Source organism: Giraffa tippelskirchi, chromosome X (assembly GCF_054371585.1).
Source record: "Giraffa tippelskirchi isolate mGirTip1 chromosome X, T2T-mGirTip1v1.2.pri, whole genome shotgun sequence".
Classification (NCBI taxonomy): domain Eukaryota; kingdom Metazoa; phylum Chordata; class Mammalia; order Artiodactyla; family Giraffidae; genus Giraffa; species Giraffa tippelskirchi.
Genome location: NC_137289.1, coordinates 152,486,508 through 152,503,636, shown reverse-complemented (window position 1 = coordinate 152,503,636; position 17,129 = coordinate 152,486,508). Strand labels below are relative to the sequence as shown.

The window sequence follows — 17,129 nt, the reverse complement described above, 5'->3', positions numbered from 1 at the left end:
GAGCCTGGAGGGCTACAGCCCATGGGGTCGCAAACAGTCAGACATAACTGAGTGCACACACACACACAGATCTGATTAACATAAATCATGACCTAAAATATTTTTGTGTGGTTTCTGAGTAAGCCAGCTCCAGGGACACTGTGCAAATACCATTATTTCCTGTTTATTTAGTTTATTTAGTTTAGGGCTTGCAGGATCTCAGTTCCCCAACCAGGGATTGGACCCAGGCCATAGCAGTGAAAGCTTGGAATCTTAACCAGTAAGTCACCAGGGAGCTCCCTATGAGTTCCTATTTTGCATGGGTGCTCAGTTGTGTCTGACTCTTTGCGACCCCATGGACTGTAGCCCTGCCATGCTCCTCTGTCCATGGGATTCTCCAGGCAAGAACACTGGAGTGGGTTGCCATTCCCTTCTCTGGGGGACATTTCTGATGCAGGGATTGAACCCGGGTCTTCTGCATTGCAGGCAGATTCTTTACTATCTGAGCCACCAGGGAAGCCAGTAGGAACACTGGAGTGGGCTGCCATTTCCTCCTCCAGGGGGATCTTACCGACCCAGGGATCGAACCCACATCTGCAGCGTCTCCTACTTTGCAGGTGGATTCTCTACCGCTGAGCCACTGGGGAAGTCTCACTTCCTGTTTTAAGTTGCCTACAAAGCAAAATTGAACTGATGGTTTCTGGGTGGTTGGGTTTTTTTTTTTTTTGATTTATTTATTTTAATTGGAGGCTAATTACTTTACAATATTGTGGTGGTTTTTGCCACACACTGACATGAATCAGCTGTGGGTGTACCTGTGTGCCCCATCCTGAACCCCCCTCCCACCTCCCTCCCCATTAGTTGCTTCTGTCTGAGGTTCTTTTTTCCTTTTTTCTTTTTTCGCCCCTTCCAGGTGCTGCTGGATGTCAGCATCCCTGTACTGCTTGTTTGGGAGCCTTCAGGGAATGTTCGTGACCAGGAACTCGAGACCCAACATTGTCCTCCTCATGGCGGACGACCTTGGGGTGGGAGATTTATGCTGCTACGGTAATAACTCAGTGAGGTAAAGAAACCGTCAGATAAGTCAATAAATAAAAGGAACAGAAAAGGAAAAGAAAGAAAGAAAGAAGGTGCCTGTGGATGGTAGTACCCCACCAACCACGTCTCTTGTCTTGGAGGAGAATGACCTTCAGGGAGCAGGTTTCCATCAGAACAGCAGAAGCTGCAAAACATCAGGAGAGTGTTTGGCTTCATTCGCAGCTTAGTGTGGGGGTTTCCCAGGCGGTGCTAGCGGTAAAGAACCCACCTGCCAATGCAGGAGACGTGGGTTCCACCCCTAGGTTGGGAAGATCCCCTTGGAGGAGGGCGTGGCAACCCACTCCAGTATTCTTGCCTGGAGAATCCCACGGACAGAGAGCCTGGCGGGCCACAGTCCACGTGGTCGCCAAGAGTCCGACACGACTGAGCGGCTAGCACACTTTCACTTTTCATCTGATTATATCTGACGATGCGCTGTTAGACTGTCATCATTTTCCCTGAAGATGCGTTGCTTGGCTCTCTGGTTTCCATCTGTATCTAACCAGGGATGGAGTAGATAGGTGGATTGATGTGTAAAAAAAGCACGTCTTTCAGGTGGATTGGAAAGAGAGTCATCGTGACTTCCCAAACAGGATGCCTTATGAACCTTGCTCACTTTGGAGGGGGAGGGATCCAGAAACTCACCTGCCCACTTCTCCGTCTGTCCGCAGCACGCCGAATATCGACCGGCTGGCCAGCGAGGGTGTGAGGCTTACCCACCACCTGGCGGCCGCCTCCATGTGCACGCCAAGCAGGGCCGCCTTCCTGACCGGCCGCTACCCCGTCAGATCAGGTGGGACACGGGAAAGGGACAGCTGCAGGTCTTTTTTAAAAAAAATGGTCTTTATTTGTTTAGCGTTTGGTTGCATCAGGTCTTGGTGGCAGCAAGCAGGATCTTGCATCTTCCCTGTGGTAGGCGGGGTCTTTTCATCGCGATGTGTGAACTGTTACTTCTGTCCTGTGGGTTCCAGTTGCCTGACCAGGGGTCGAACCTGTGACCTGCCCCCCCCTGCATGGGGGAAATATGGGAGTCTTAGCCACTGGACCTCCAGGGAGGTCTGCTCCAACTCTTCATCCAGAGTCTCCAAAGGTCACTTGGAAATGTTAAAAGTCTAAATTCACATAGGAGTTGTGTTGCTATGGCTGGACATCTGAAAGAAGTGTGTGTCTTGCCCCTGGGCCACCAAGCCTGCTTACATAGTGACAGAGTGACATGGATTGATCCTCTGGTGGGCAACTCCCAGGCTACCCTGAACACGCCCTTTTCCAGAAACTCGTAGTAAGAGCCCAGGAGGCTCCGTGTCTCTTAAAGCTAGCGGAGATTTTTTTTTTTTTAAGAAAAGTGGGTTTTCATAGTTTTCAGGAAAGTAGATGTGTCCAATGTCTGGGGACGAGATTGGAACATCAGAAGGACCAGTTGAGAAGAAAGTCTGGTGGAGAAAATGGAAAGGAAATGCTGGATTCCCTTTGATGAGCTCCTACTCTTCCCTACCTCACATTCCTCCCCTGCCTGCCCCGTCACAATGTCAATATGTAGACTTAAGCCAGTTGGGGGTCATCATCCCAAAATAAATATTTTTTTTTTTTTTGCATCGTTAGTTTGGAATTGGGGAGCTTCCCCAGTGGCTCAGTGGATAAAGAATCTGCCCAGCAATGCAGGAGACACGGGAGATGCGAGTTCGATCCCTGGGTGGGGAAGGTCCCCCGAGGAGGGCATGGCCACCCACTCCCAGGATTCTTGCCTGGAGAATCTGCATGGACAGGGGAGCCTGGTGGGCTGCAGTCCGTGGGGTCGCCACGATGAGACCGCGGTCCTCACCTGCTGTCTGCTTCTGTGAACGTAGGAATGGCGTCCTCCTCCAACCTGAATCGTGATGTGGTCTGGCTCGGAGGGTCGGGCGGGCTGCCGCCCAACGAGACGACTTTCGCCAAGCTTCTGCAGCATCGAGGTTACCGCACGGGACTCATAGGTATGGCCTTGACCGTGAAAACGTGCTCGTTCGGGTTCCCTTTCCTTGTGGTCATCCTTCCCAGGGAGGCTGGCTGGGGTACACGGTGGTTGGCGCCTCTTTGAGATGATACACAGTTGGGGGGAAAGGAATTTAAGACACAATTTTGCCGGCCTTCAGTATTGAGAACCAAGTGTGCTGAGGATCTCAAGAAGGCAAAGTAAGTGTGCTGATGTTCATTACTCCTGAAATGGAACACTTTGTAGAAAGGGTGCTACTCCTGTGATAGCAGGAGTAGCAATGTTTAAGGCTGCCCCCTTGAACTTGAGAACTGAAGGCTAGAGTGGTGATCAAATTCAGGCAATACTTGGTCTGTGGACTTAGGTCGCCTGACATTCTACACCCTCACGGGGTGGGGGGGCGGGGTGTGTGTGGTGAGACAGGAAGTTTATACCGAAGATTTCTGGTCCAATGAGTGATTCCTCTTGAGATGCTGTGAGCAAAGAATTAGGAGAGAGTCTGCTTGCTTGGTATATGTGTGTGTGTGTGTTAGTTGCTCAGTCGTTTCCAACCCTTTTGCCATCCCATGGACTGTAGCCCACCAGGCTCCTCTGTCCACGAGATTCTCCAGGCAAGAACACTGGAGTGGGTTGCCATTTCCTTTTACATGGGATCTTCCCCACCCAAGGATCAAACCCGGGTGTCCTGCACTGCAGGCAGATTCTTTACCATCTGAGCCCCCAGCGAAGCCTGCTTGCTTGGTATAGCCACTGCTTTTAGGATTCTCAAGGTGAATTGTAAGAGTATTAAGTCATCAGAGATGTTCTCAAAAAAAAAAAAAAATGGAATGACTTTGCATCCCTCCATAAACAACCAAGAGGTAGTTTATTCCTGTGAAATTCCTGCTAGCCTCCCGTGAATGGAGTTTTCTAGGGTAGCTTTCAGGAATGCTCTAGGGCATCTCCAAATCTGGGGTCAAATTCACCTCTGCTGTAACTAAGTAATGAATGAGAGTTCGGGCTGGATGTCGGCTGATTAATAAATCTAGATGATGAATCTTCTCCCTGGTAGTAAAAGCTTCCCTGGTGGCTCCAGAGTAAACAACTCGCCTGCCAATGCAGGAGACTTGGGTTCAATCCCTCGGTTCGGGAAGATCCCCTGGAGGAGGCAACAACAACCCACTCCAGGATTCTTGCCTGGAGAGTCCCCATGGACAGAGGAGCCTGGGGGGCTACAGTCCACGGGGTCGCAACGAGTCGGACACCGCTGACCACGGTTGCACGGAACACAAGAAGATGCTACGTCGGCCATAAATTCCTTTTTTTTAATTAAATTATTTATTTTAGTTGGATTTTTTAATTTAATTACAATATTGCGGTGGTTTTTGCCATACATTGAGATGAATCCGCCCTGGGCGTCCACGTGCCCGCCGGAACTTTCTGCGGAAGGCGACGCACCTCCTAGAAAGCAACGGCTGCTGTTGTTGCCATGGCAACGTCTCTGTCTCCCCCTCCCAGGAAAGTGGCACCAAGGTCTGAGCTGTGCGTCCCGCGACGACCACTGCTACCACCCGCTCAACCACGGCTTCGATTACTTCTACGGGATGCCCTTCGAGCTCCTGAGCGACTGCCAGGCGTTCCACGCGCCCGAGCTGCACCGCTGGGTGAGGGTCCGGCTCTGGGTGTCCACGGCGGTGCTGGGCCTCATCCCCCTGCTCCTGCTCATCCCCACCCGCGCCCGCTGGTTCCTGGTCCCCTGGCCGATGATCCTGGCCTTCGCCCTGCTGGCCCTCCTGTTCTTCCTGTGCTGGTTCTCCAGTTACGGCTTCACCCGACGCTGGAACTGCGTGCTCATGCGCAACCATGACATCCTTCAGCAGCCGGTCCGACTGGAGAGGCTCACCTCGCTCATGCTCAAGGAGGCGCTGGCTTTCATCGACAGGTAGCCCGTCTCTTTCTGGCTCGATGCCCCCCCATCGGAGGGGCATCGTGATTTTTTTTTTTTTTCAGAGAAGTTGGGTACCACTGGTGATAGGCGCTGTGTGTGTGTGATATTGAACTCTGAACACTGAACTCTCTCCTTAAATAAGAGTGTTAACTTTCTTTTTTTGAAAAAATAGATGCATTAAAAAAAAATTGTATTGATTTATTTGGGGCTGTGCTGAGTTTTCGTTGTTCATGCGGGTGGGCTTCCCAGGTGGCATTAGTGGTGAAAAACCTTCCTGCCAAGGTAGGAGACCCAAGTTCGATCCCTGGGTAGGGAAGACCCCTGAAGGAGGGCATGGCAATCCACTCCAGTGTTCTTGCCTGGAGAATCCCACGGACAGACAAGCCTGGTGGGCTACAGTCCATGCGGTCGCAAAGAGTCGTTCATGACCAAGAGACTATTGCTTCTTTATACCACTAGACCACCAGGGAAGCCCAAGTGTTAAATGTCCTGCAAAATTTGAACACTGAAAAGGGAAAGAAATATGTTTAGCTCCCTTAAAAAAAAAACAAACTGTAATTAGTCTATTTTAATCAATACGGTTTCTTATTCGTATACCCCCTTTAGGTATAAACGTGGACCATTCCTGCTCTTCATCTCCTTTCTGCATGTCCACACGCCTCTGATCACCAAGGAGAAATTCGTCGGACACAGTAAATTCGGCTTGTATGGGGACAACGTAGAAGAGATGGATTGGATGGTGGGTAGGTGATCACTCTCTGGTTTTGAAGCATCTTATTTACAGACTAGAGGAAAGCGAGTCTCCATGAACGGCATCAAGTAAGGTACAGCCCCCTGAATGTTTTGGGAAGTGGATGCATATTTGTTGTGCTGAATTAAATGAAAACGTGGCTCTAGGTGCAGTGAAATTTTCCAAGGAAACAGCCACGATTTATGAAACACAGGTTCTCCGGTCTTTTAAAGAGAACCACTTTCCCGAAAAACTCATTCGGGGGACTAATAACATTGTGCTGTAGAGCTGACTCATTGGAAGAGACCCCGATGCTGAGAATAAATACGTAATGTCTATGTTTATGTATTATATGCTATATTGTCTCATATCTCCTGCTTGCGCTCTATCATGTCTGACTCTGAGACCCCGTGGACTGTAGCCCTGCCAGGTTCCTCGGTCCATGGAATTCTCCAGGCAAGAATACTGGGTCAGGAAGATCCCCTGGAGAAGGAAATGGCTACCCACTCCAGTGTTCATGCCTGGAGAATTCCATATTACAAGTCATTATAATAATTGATTTAGTGCATTATGAAATATAAAGTGTCATACTTATTATATAATAAAGTTATATATGCTGTATTATTATATATTAATATAGAGTATATATTTACATATAAACATTAAATTTTTATATATTACAGCCTTCATTATATATTACTTATCATTGGTGATTTAACATACTATAACATATAGACCTTTTATACTATTATAGGGCTTCCCTCATAGCTCAGTTGGTAAAGAATCTGCCTGCAATGCAGCAGACTGAGTTGGGAAGATCTCCTGGAGAAGGAAATGGCAATCCACTCCAGTATTCTTGCCTGGAAAATCCCATGGGCAGAGGGGCCTGGTGGGCTACACTCCATGGGGTCTCAAAGAGTCAGACATGACTTAGTGACTAAACCACCACCACTATACTTATTATATAATAATATATTACATATCATCTTCTTATATATTTGTATTAAATATATGTTTTGCATAAATCCATTATATGTTTCATATGATATCATAAATATATATTACATAATTATAAATATATAAAAAATCATCATATGCTGTATCATATATATGGTCTATTACAAATATATATATATCGTATATATGGTATATGTGGTATATTACATATATATGGTATATATGGCATATTATGTATAATGGTATATTACACGTGTATGGTATATATGGTATATCATGTATAATGGTATATTACGTATATATGGTATATTACGAATAGTATCTATTACAGATTTACTGTATTACACATAGTATATATATCCTATGTGTATATGCTGCCAACGCTGCTAAGTCACTTCAGTCGTGTCCGACTCTGTGCGACCCCATAGACGGCAGCCCACCAGGCTCCCCCGTCCCTGGGATTCTCCAGGCAAGAACACTGGAGTGAGTTGCCATTTCCTTCTCCAATGCATGAAAGTGAAAAGTGAAGGTGAAGTCGCTCAGTGGTGTCCGACCCTTCGCGACCCCATGGACTGCAGCCTACCAGGCCTCTCCATCCATGGGGTTTTCCAGGCAAGAGCACTGGAGTGGGTTGCCATTTCCTTCTCCAATGCATGCATGCATGCTAAGTCGCCTCAGTCGTGTCCGACTCTGTGCGACCCTATGGACAGCAGCCCACCAGGCTCCTCTGTCCACAGGATTGTCTAGGCAAGAATACTGGAGTGGGTTGCCATTTCCTTCTCCATGTATATATGAGTGTCTACAATGGTGATTTAGTGCATACTATACAACAGAAAGTCGGATAACATTTACAGCGCTACACGTAACCATGTTGCATGGTTACAATAAACCTTATAGCGTTACATGCGCAATACTAGACACGCCCCGGAAGACTCTCGGTCCACACTGAAACGCCACAGCTTCCGTCTCCTCCTCCACCAGGAAAGGTCCTGGAGGCCCTGGACCGGGAGCGCCTGGCCAACCACACACTGGTCTACTTCACCTCGGACAACGGGGGCCGCCTGGAGGCGCAGGACCGCAGCGGGAAGCTGGGCGGCTGGAACGGGCGCTACAAAGGTGATGCGCGCGGGTGGGCGTGGTCCCCGCGCGATGCCAGGGCGGGCCCCGTCTGGCTTTGCACCTGCGCGCTCAGTCGCTTCCGCCGTCTCTGACCCTTGAGTCTCAGCATCTCGTCAACGCCCAGTCCCCACCCTCCGAAATCTCTTCGCTTCTAAGAGATTTAATCTAGGGAGCATTCCTCTCTTTGAGACCCCATGAACCGTAGCCCACCAAGGCTCCTCTGTCCATGGGATTCTCCAGGCAAGAACACTGGAGTGGGTTGCAGTGCCCTCCTCCAGGGGATCTTCCCGGCCAAGGGATCCAACCCCGGTCTCCTGCATTGGCAGGTGGATTCTTTACCCACTGAGCCACCTGGGAAGCCCTCACCTGGCTTTGCTTTGTGTTAACTCATTTGCAAAGATTGTTGAGGGAGTTTTGTGTGCATTATACTCGCTTAGGAAGCTAGATGGAAAAAAACTTCATGTCTGGGGACATTCCCAATAGTCTACACAAAAAATTTCATGAGTCATGAAAGCTTCATGAGAGAAAGGGCGCAGGACCTCAGTGACTGTCTCAAAGACAGCCTTATTCTTAGCCTTCTTATGACGTCAGCACGACTGACCTCATAATATACCTATTAGGACGGTGCTTCTTTTTTAATGATCATTACTGGGTTTGTCGCTTCGACGCTAGGAGTCTGCAGCTGCAATTTTCATGTCTTGAAAGCAAGAACTTGGCCTCAGCATTCTTTGTATCTCTCTGTGAATATATTTTACTGGTTTGTAGTTGTTGTTCAGTGGCTACGTCATATCCAAATCTTTGTGAGAAGGGAATGGCAACCCACTGCAGTATTCTTGCCTGGAGAATTTCATGGACAGAGGAGCCTGGCGGGCTACTGTCCATGGGGTTGCAAAATACAGAAATGCTCCATAGATTAAATCTCTTAGAAGCAAAGAGATTTCGGAGCCTGGAGACTGGACGTTGAAGAGATGCTGAGATTCAGAACTGAACTGGGTTTGGGAACAGAGCCCAAGTGTTTTCTGAATGCTGAGTTTCAAGCCAGCTTTTTCACTCTCCTCTTTCACTTTCATCAAGAGGCTCTTTAGTTCCTCTTCACTTTCTGCCATAAGGGTGGTGTCATCTGCATATCTGAGGTTATTGATATCTTCTCCCGGCGATCTTGATTCCAGCCTGTCACTGGTGTGGCCAGTGACGATTTTCACATACACAGAGAATGAGTCCGTGGGGTTGAATTCCCCTTCAGTTTTTCATCTTTGCTTTCAGGAGGCAGAGGCATGGGCGGATGGGAAGGAGGCATCCGGGTGCCTGGAATTTTCCGGTGGCCAGCAGTCCTGGAGGCGGGGAAGGTCATCGACGAACCTACAAGCCTCATGGACATTTTCCCGACACTATCTTATATTGGAGGAGGCATTCCGCCACCGGGCAGGTATGAGAGCATGCTTGCTCCTTGTCGAAGCAGCTATTTTTGGCCGCCAGGCTCCTCTGTCCATGGGGATTCTCCAGACAAGAACACTGGAGTGGGTTGCCATTTCCTCCTCCAGGGGGATCTTCCCCACCCAGGGATTGAACTCAGATCTCCCGCCTTGCAGGGAGATTCTTTACCATCTGAGTCACCAGGGAAGCACATATTTGGCACCTGTGCAGATGTATTAGAAAACTGTATTTGTGTGAAGCATGTTACTCAACCCTCAGTATTCTGCTATGAAGACCAGACGACTTCTTTCTCTCCACAGTTCATGGTAGAATTGCTCGTCCATTTTCCTCTTAGAACACGTTCTTACTTTGTCTCTCATATTATACCTATTAAGGCTCATCTCTGGTGGCCCTCACGGGTGGAATCTGAGCCTCGTTCATTTTTATATCCCTTGTAGCATCTAGACACTTAGTCACTTCAGCCGTGTCACTCCACTCTCTGCAACCCCATGGACTGTAGCCCACCAGGCTCCTCTGTCCGTGGGATTCTGCAGGCAAGAGTACTGGAGTGGGTTGCCATGCCCTCCTCCAGGGGATCTTCCCAACCCAGGGACTGAACCCAGGTCTCCTGCACTGCAGGCAGATTCTTTACCATCTGAGCTACCAGGGAAGCCCCACAGCATCTAGACCATTAAGTAACTATTTGCTAAGTGAATTCCCAAATAAAAGTAAGTATGTGTCAACCTATATGTGATGAATGTTGCTGCATTTCTCTATGGGTTTTAAAAGTTAATAATTGAAGTAGAAGTGTCTACCCAATGGGCATGAATCTGAGCAAACTCTAGGAGATAGTGGAGAACAGAGGAGCCTGGCGGGATGCAGTCCATGGGGTCGCAAAGAGAGAGACATGACTGAGTGACCTAACGACAGCAGTGGTTCAGCGGTGGGGCTGTGTGTTCATTCGAAGCGGGGTTTCTCTTGAATCAAATGAGGGTTGTTTTTCAGTCGCTCAGTCGTGCCCGACTCTTTGTGACCCCATGGGCTGTAGCACACCAGGCTTCTGTGTCCTTCACCATCTCCTGGAGCTTGCTCAAACTCACGTCCATCGAGTCGGTGATGCCATCCAACCATCTCATCCTCTGTCACCCCCTTCTGTTCCCGCCTTCAGTCTTTCCCCGCATCAGGGTCTTTTCCAATGAGTCGGCTCTTTGCATCAGGTGGCCAAAATATTGGAGCTTCAGTTTCTGCATCAGTCCTTCCAATGAACATCCAGGACTGATTTCCTTTAGGATGGACTGGTTGGATCTCCTTGCTGTCCAGGGGACTCTCAAGAGTCTCCTCCAACACCACCGTTCAAAAGCATCAATTCTTGGGCGCTCAGCCATCTTTATGGTCCAACTCTCAAATCCATATGTGGCTACTGGAAAAACCGTAGCTTTGACTATGAGTGTAAAGAGCTCAATTGTCTAATCCATGGGACTCGCGCATGGTGTCTGACAAGGCCCTCACATTGTCTTAGAAAATGTGTAATGTGTACTTCTTCGTCTTTATTAATTGTGAAATAAGTGAAAACGAGTGCTGAGTTTTCAGTGGGTTTTTCCTTGTCCTTGTCCGCTCTCCCCCCTCCCGCCTCCCCTTCCTACCCCTCGTCTTCCGCCTTTCGCTTCTTTTTCTTGTTCTTCCCCTTGCTTCGCTCTTGCACTTCCTCGTCAGTCCTAAAACGCGAGACTCGACCACGCCTCTCTCACCGCTCTCCGCGTTTCCCCTTCTCTCTCCAGAGTGATTGACGGCCGGAACCTCATGCCGCTCTTGGAAGGCAGGGTCTCCCGCTCGGACCACGAGTTCCTCTTCCACTACTGCGGGGTCTCCCTGCACACGGCCAGGTGGTATCAGAAGGACTGTGAGTATGAGGGTGACCGACACGTGGGGACGCAGCAAGGACACCTCCCTCTCTCTTTTGTCTCCTGGGGGAGGGCACACTGTGTGCAGTGAATAGCCCGTGTCACGATTGTTCCGCATCCTGCAGGAAGTGACCTAAAAACAGCTGTTCGTTATGGTAGAAGTCACAGTAGGATTTTAGAGGAATGTCTGTGCATGCGTGTCCCTAAGCTCTTGTGCATAATTATGACAAAGGGAAGAAGAAGGACAGGCAGAGACAGAGAGAATATGAGTTTCCGTAACAGAGGACACTGAGATAATTAGCGACAAAAGCTAATGTCCTCGGTCTAACCCAGACATCAGTCACGAACTGCCACCTTCCGAGTCATTGCCTGAGTTCCACGTTTACTCTGGTAAATTCACGCAAACAAATATAAATGGACAAACGGCATCGATTTCCTCACATCTGTAAAAAAGAGCTCTTTCGGAGACATTCCAGATTTTTGACCGGATTTGGCGATTTGCTGAAAAGACATCGATGTTCGCGCGTATGGTCCATCCTTCATGGTGTGATCTGTTGTTTGTATCAATGTGGATGAGTCTTCCGCGTAAAATAAAAACAAAGAAAAATCTCTTCCTTTTAGATTATGTATCAGTTAGAGTTAGTTCAGTGGTAAGGAACAAGAGAAAACACCCTCTTGCCCCTGAGGAATAAAAGCCTCCCAAATTTAACCAGCGAGGGTTAAACAAATAGAATTTGATTCATTTTTTCTTAATAAGGATTCTAGAAATCGGGAGCAGAGGGCTGATACAGTGTTCAAGGCCTTTATCACGAGCCTGTGGTGGTTTTTTCTGTTCCCATTAAACCACTTCTGTCATGTCAGCTTCCATTCTCATGCTTCTGACCCCATGGCTGCAAAATGGCTGCTGTTCCTCCAGGCATCACATTTACGTTTCACCCAGGAAGTAGAGAGAATAGCAAAAGAGGTGAAGGATTCAGCCAGGGGATTTAGTCTAATTTAATTAGAAAAGCATAGCTTTTCCACAAGAGCCTAGCAGAGGACTTCCGTAGAAGTCTGGTTGATCAGAGATTGGGGTGTGGTTATGTTTTCTGTTTGAAACTGACCTCTGGAAATGGAATTGCTAAGCAGTGATATGAAAGACAGAAAGAGAGAGAGAGAGAGAAAGAAGAGAAAATAGGGAGTGAGGCAAGAGGAAGTGAGGGAGGGAGAGGAGATAGATGACAAATCGGTAGATATGTAGATCTATCATAGAATGCACCCCACTCCAGTACTCTTTTGTCTGGACAATCCCATGGACGGAGAAGCCTGGTGGGCTGCAGTCCACGGGGTTGCTAAGAGTCAGATACGACCGAGCGACTTCACTTTCACTTTTCACTTTCGTGCATTGGAGAAGGAAATGGCACCCACTCCAGTGTTCTTGCCTGGAGAATCCCAGGGATGGCGGAGCCTGGTGGGCTGTCGTCTATGGGGTCGCACAGAGTCGGACACGACTGAAGCGACTTAGCAGCAGCATGATAGAATAGAGAGTTGGATACACAGATGATAGAAAAGAAGAAAAAGAAAAGAGGAAGGGAAGGCAGAGAAAGAGGAGGGAAGGAGGGAGGGAGGAAAAAAGGAAGGAAGTAAGAGAGAGAGAGAAACAAAGAAAAGGAGAAGGAAAGAAGAAAGAATAAGGAAGGACTGATCTTGCCAAATGACTTTTGCCAATTTAAGATCTGCAAGTGGTATTTAGCCTTAGAAAGTTTTGCATTTGCCCATGCCGAGTCTAACTGAGTTAGTTTGAATTATCATTTCTGTGATGAAAGCAGCTGTTCAGGTCATAACTATTGTCTCCCAAGGCTCTCAGGGTGAGATAAAAAGTCTTCAAGTTGCCCGTGAAATTGTGCATCGTTCTTACAGTCAAAGAAATACCACCCTGCGGTGTAATTGTGTGCAGAAGATTTTCAGTTGTTAGCAAAAGCATTTGCTATAAATATATATATAATTTTATTGGAGTGTAATTGCTTTGTAATTTTATGTTAGTTTCTGCTGTACAACAAGTGAATCAACCGTATGTTTACATATGTCTCCTCCCTCTTAAGCCTTCCTCCTTCCTTAGGTCATCACAGAGCCCCGAGGTGAGCTCCCTGTGCTATATAGCAGCTTCCCACTAGCTATTGATTTTTAATGAAAAAAAAACCGTAAAATGATAACAAAGACAGCATCCCAGTGGGGCTCTGTCTTCCAGGTGCAACCGTGTGGAAGGTGCATTATGTGACGCCCAAGTTCTCCCCGGAGGGAGCGGGTGCCTGCTACGGGAGTGGAGTCTGCCCGTGTTCGGGCGATGTCACCTACCATGACCCTCCTCTGCTCTTCGACATCTCGAGAGACCCTTCTGAGTCGAGACCTCTCAACCGTGACAATGAAGCCTTGTTTGACTCCGTGGTTAAGAAGATCGAAGCGGCCATAAGACAGCACCGTGGGACCCTCACGCCAGTCCCTCAGCAGCTCTCCGTGTTCAACACCCTTTGGAAACCGTGGCTGCAGCCCTGCTGTGGGACCTTCCCCTTCTGTGGCTGCGACAGGGCAGATGACATCGTGTCTGCAGTGTGGTGAACAGAGAGGGGCTGCTTGTTACCAACCAGCAACACGCTGTTACCACAAAGCTCTCAGCTGGCTCATTCATTCCACTGGGGATCAAACACAATGCCCTCTGTCATTTTTTCTTTAAAATCCTCAGATTTTAGATCTTCCCTCAAGTCATATCCAGGAGCATGGTGAAACAGAAGCAGATCCGTATACCCGTGAAACTATGGAGCATTCATTTTACCTTTTGTTTTTTTGTCTGATTGTGTCCTTGTTCAAGGAAGAAGACAGGCCGAGAGGACCTTCTGCAGAGCCACAAGCATCTAGATGATACCTTTCACAAAAAATGATTAGAAGCAGCCCTTTTGATGTCACTGTTTTTACTTTCACAGTGTTGTTAGAAATGTCTACATACAGATCCTAAACCCAGAGACACTGCTTTTGTATCCGAGCTTAGTTTGGCAAGTTTCTTGTTCTTGTTTTGCATAAGGAGACTATGAAAATTCTCAAAAGAGGGAGAGAAGACACACAGCTATAGGAAAGCTATGATAGTGTGGATATGTGTTTTTAAAACACTTCACAAAACTTAGAGGAGGCAAGTATTCTCAGCTCTGTTTCCACATGAGGAAAGTGATTTTTGTCATATTTAAGTAATTGCATGAGATTATATAAATGTTATGGGAAAAGAGTATTTAAGTTACATTTCTTTTCAAAACACACTGGGTATATGATAGCATCAGATAGCAAAGTCTTGTCTGTTTTCCTTGGTTTTTCTTCATCCTATTGGAAGAATAGGTAAATCTTTGGCTTTTAGGGCATTGTTGCTGTTCAGTCACTCAATCATGTCTGACTCTTGGTGATCCCCGTGGACTAAAGCACACCAGGCTTCCCTGTCCCTCACCATCTCCCAGAACTTGCTCTAACTTGTGTCCAAAGAGTCTGTGATGCTATCTAACCATCTCATCTTCAACAGCCTCCTTCTCCTCCTGCCCTCAATATTTCCCAGCATCAGGGTTTTTTCCAGTGAGTTGACTCTTCCCATCAGGTGGCCAAAGTATTGGAGCTTGAGCTAGCATCAGTCCTTCCAATGAATATTCACAGCTGATTTCCTTTAATGATGCATCATATAATAAATACAGATATTTACAGATAAAACTGTTTTACCAGTGTTTCTAAACATATTCATTGCAATAAACTGAGTGTAATGTGAAATGCAATCTCACCCATGTTAAAAAAAAAAAAAAGGAATCAGAGTGTGTTCTAACATAGTCATAAATTTTGAATAGGATCTTTTTTACTGTTTAATTTTCTATTTAACAGTGTACCAGCTCCAGAGAATTTTCTCCGAGTGCTTTCACCTTAAATTCTTATAGACGTGAAATTTATTATGCTTTTTAAACAAAGTTTAAATTAAAAGGTAAAATCTTACAGAAAGTAGAGATTTCTGAGGCAACATCTGGGCAAAACCAGGGGGTTCTGAGGCAAAATGTGACAGAAACCAGGGGGCTCTGAGGAAAAAATATGACAGAAACCAGAGGGTTTGGAGGCAAAATCTGACAGAAAGAAGGATCTCCTGAGGTAAATCTGAGAGAAAGACAGTCTTTCTGAGGTAAAATCTGACAGAAAGAAGACACTTCTGAGGTAAAGTCTTATGGAAAGACAGTCTTTCTGAAGCAAAATATGATGAAAACTAACACCTCCTGAGGTAAACCTGACACAAACGTGAGTTCCTGAGCCTAAATCTGACAGTAACTAGGGCATCCTGAGTTATATGTTTCATAAACCTTTTGCTCCTGAGACAAAATCTGACAGAATCCTTGCAGTTCTGATGCAAAAATCTCACAGAAACTAGGGGCTCCTGAGGCAAAAACTGACTGATAGTAGATGGACCTGAGGCAAATCTCACCGAAACTAGAGGGTCGTGAGGTAAAAATCTCACCAGAACTAAAGGGTTCTAAGATGAAATCTGACGTTAAGTAGGGGTTTTGAGTCAAATCCGAGAGAAAGTAGGGCTTTCAGAGAGAAATATGACAGAAACTAGGGTGTTCTTAGTCAAAATCGGACCTGTCTTAGCAACTAACGCTTTTTGGGCTTCCCTAATGGCTCATACTGTGAGCAATCTGCTTGCGATGCTGGAGACCTTTGTTCAGTTCCTTCAGCTCAGTTCAGTCGCTCATTCGTGTCCGACTCTTTGTGACCCCACAGACTGCAGCACGCCAGGCCTCCCTGTCCATCGCCGACTCCCAGAATTTACTCAAACTCATGTTCACGGAGTCAGTGATGCCATCCAACCATCTCATCTTCTGTCGTCCCCTTCTCCCGTCTTCAGTCCTTCCCAGCATCTGGGTCTTTTCAAATGAGTCAGGAAGACCACGTCAGGAGTTGACCAAGTCAATTCCTTGGTCAGGAAGAATTTCTGGAGAATGGAAAGACAGTCGTCTCCAGTATTCTTGCCTAGAGAATCCCATGGACAGGACAGACTAGCCACTAATGTCCATGGGGCGCAATGAGTCACACTCGACAGAAGCGACTTAAGACATACTCTATTGCACAGGGAACTCTACTCAATTCTTTGTAATGCTATATAAGAAAAAGAATCTAAAAGAGAAATGTATACATTCAGTTCAGTATACACCCGGAAGAACCTGTTTGTTCATCTGCTTGCATTGTGGGAGACCTGGGTTCAGTCCCTGGGTGGGGAAAATCTCCTGGAGAAGGGATTGGCAACCCACTCCAGTGTTCCTGCCTGGAGAATCCCGCAGATAGAGGAGCCCGGTGGATTTCAGTCCCAGAGTTGGACACAACTGAGCAACTAACAGTCTCAGTGAAGCTATGATAACATTGTAAATCAAGTCTGCTCCAATACAAACTTTAAAAATTTTAAGTGGAAGGTATATCACAGGTTAAACTGATAGAAATCTTTGCCATTTGTCAAAGCACTCTAATCTGGATGACTAACCGTTTTACCAAAGTGAAGGTGTAAATGATGAAATTCTGTCTGTACTTGTAGTTCGTGCGTGCATACTCAGTCGCTAAGTTGCTTCCGACTTTTGGGATCCTATTGACTGTAGCCCGCCACGCTCCTCTGTCCATGGGGTTTTCCAAGCAAGATTGCTGGGGTGGGGTGCCATTTCCTCCTCCAGAGGATCTTCCCGACCCAGGGATTGAACCCGAGTCTCCTGCATCTCCTGCATTTGCAGGTGGATTCTTGACCGCTTAAACACCGCCATGTATATATAGTGCCAAACATTTATTTTGGCCACACTGTGTAACACGTGGGATCTTAATTCCTCGACCAGGGATTGAACCTGCCCCACCTGAAGTGGAAGCCCAGTGTCTTAACCACTGGATCTCCACGGAAGTCCCTATGAACATTTTTCTTTAATGTTGACACTGAGGGAAGCTATGCATAAATGAGTCAAATAGGATATGAGAAATCTCTCTACCTTCCTCTCAATATTGTTGTGAACCAAAAACTTCTCTTAAAAATAT

General features: G+C 47.0%; 1 protein-coding gene across 3 annotated transcripts in view; it reads left to right on the top strand.

Moving 5' to 3' along the window:
* Positions 1–14,881, top strand: part of LOC145536407 (arylsulfatase H-like) — a 46,610-nt gene extending 31,729 nt beyond the window's left edge. For 2 of the 3 annotated variants that reach the window (XM_081565741.1, XM_081565742.1), the window contains exons 3-11: positions 893–1,042; positions 1,728–1,849; positions 2,901–3,026; positions 4,523–4,946; positions 5,559–5,695; positions 7,621–7,755; positions 9,022–9,184; positions 10,950–11,071; positions 13,300–14,881. In XM_081565741.1, the coding sequence (XP_081421867.1) occupies positions 893–1,042; positions 1,728–1,849; positions 2,901–3,026; positions 4,523–4,946; positions 5,559–5,695; positions 7,621–7,755; positions 9,022–9,184; positions 10,950–11,071; positions 13,300–13,667 (1,747 nt within the window). In that variant the 3' untranslated portion in view covers positions 13,668–14,881. Of the gene's footprint in view, positions 1–892; positions 1,043–1,727; positions 1,850–2,900; positions 3,027–4,522; positions 4,947–5,558; positions 5,696–7,620; positions 7,756–9,021; positions 9,185–10,949; positions 11,084–13,299 lie in introns of all 3 variants that reach the window. The other variant, XM_081565743.1, reaches the window with a different exon arrangement.
* The last annotated feature ends 2,248 nt before the right edge of the window (positions 14,882–17,129 follow it).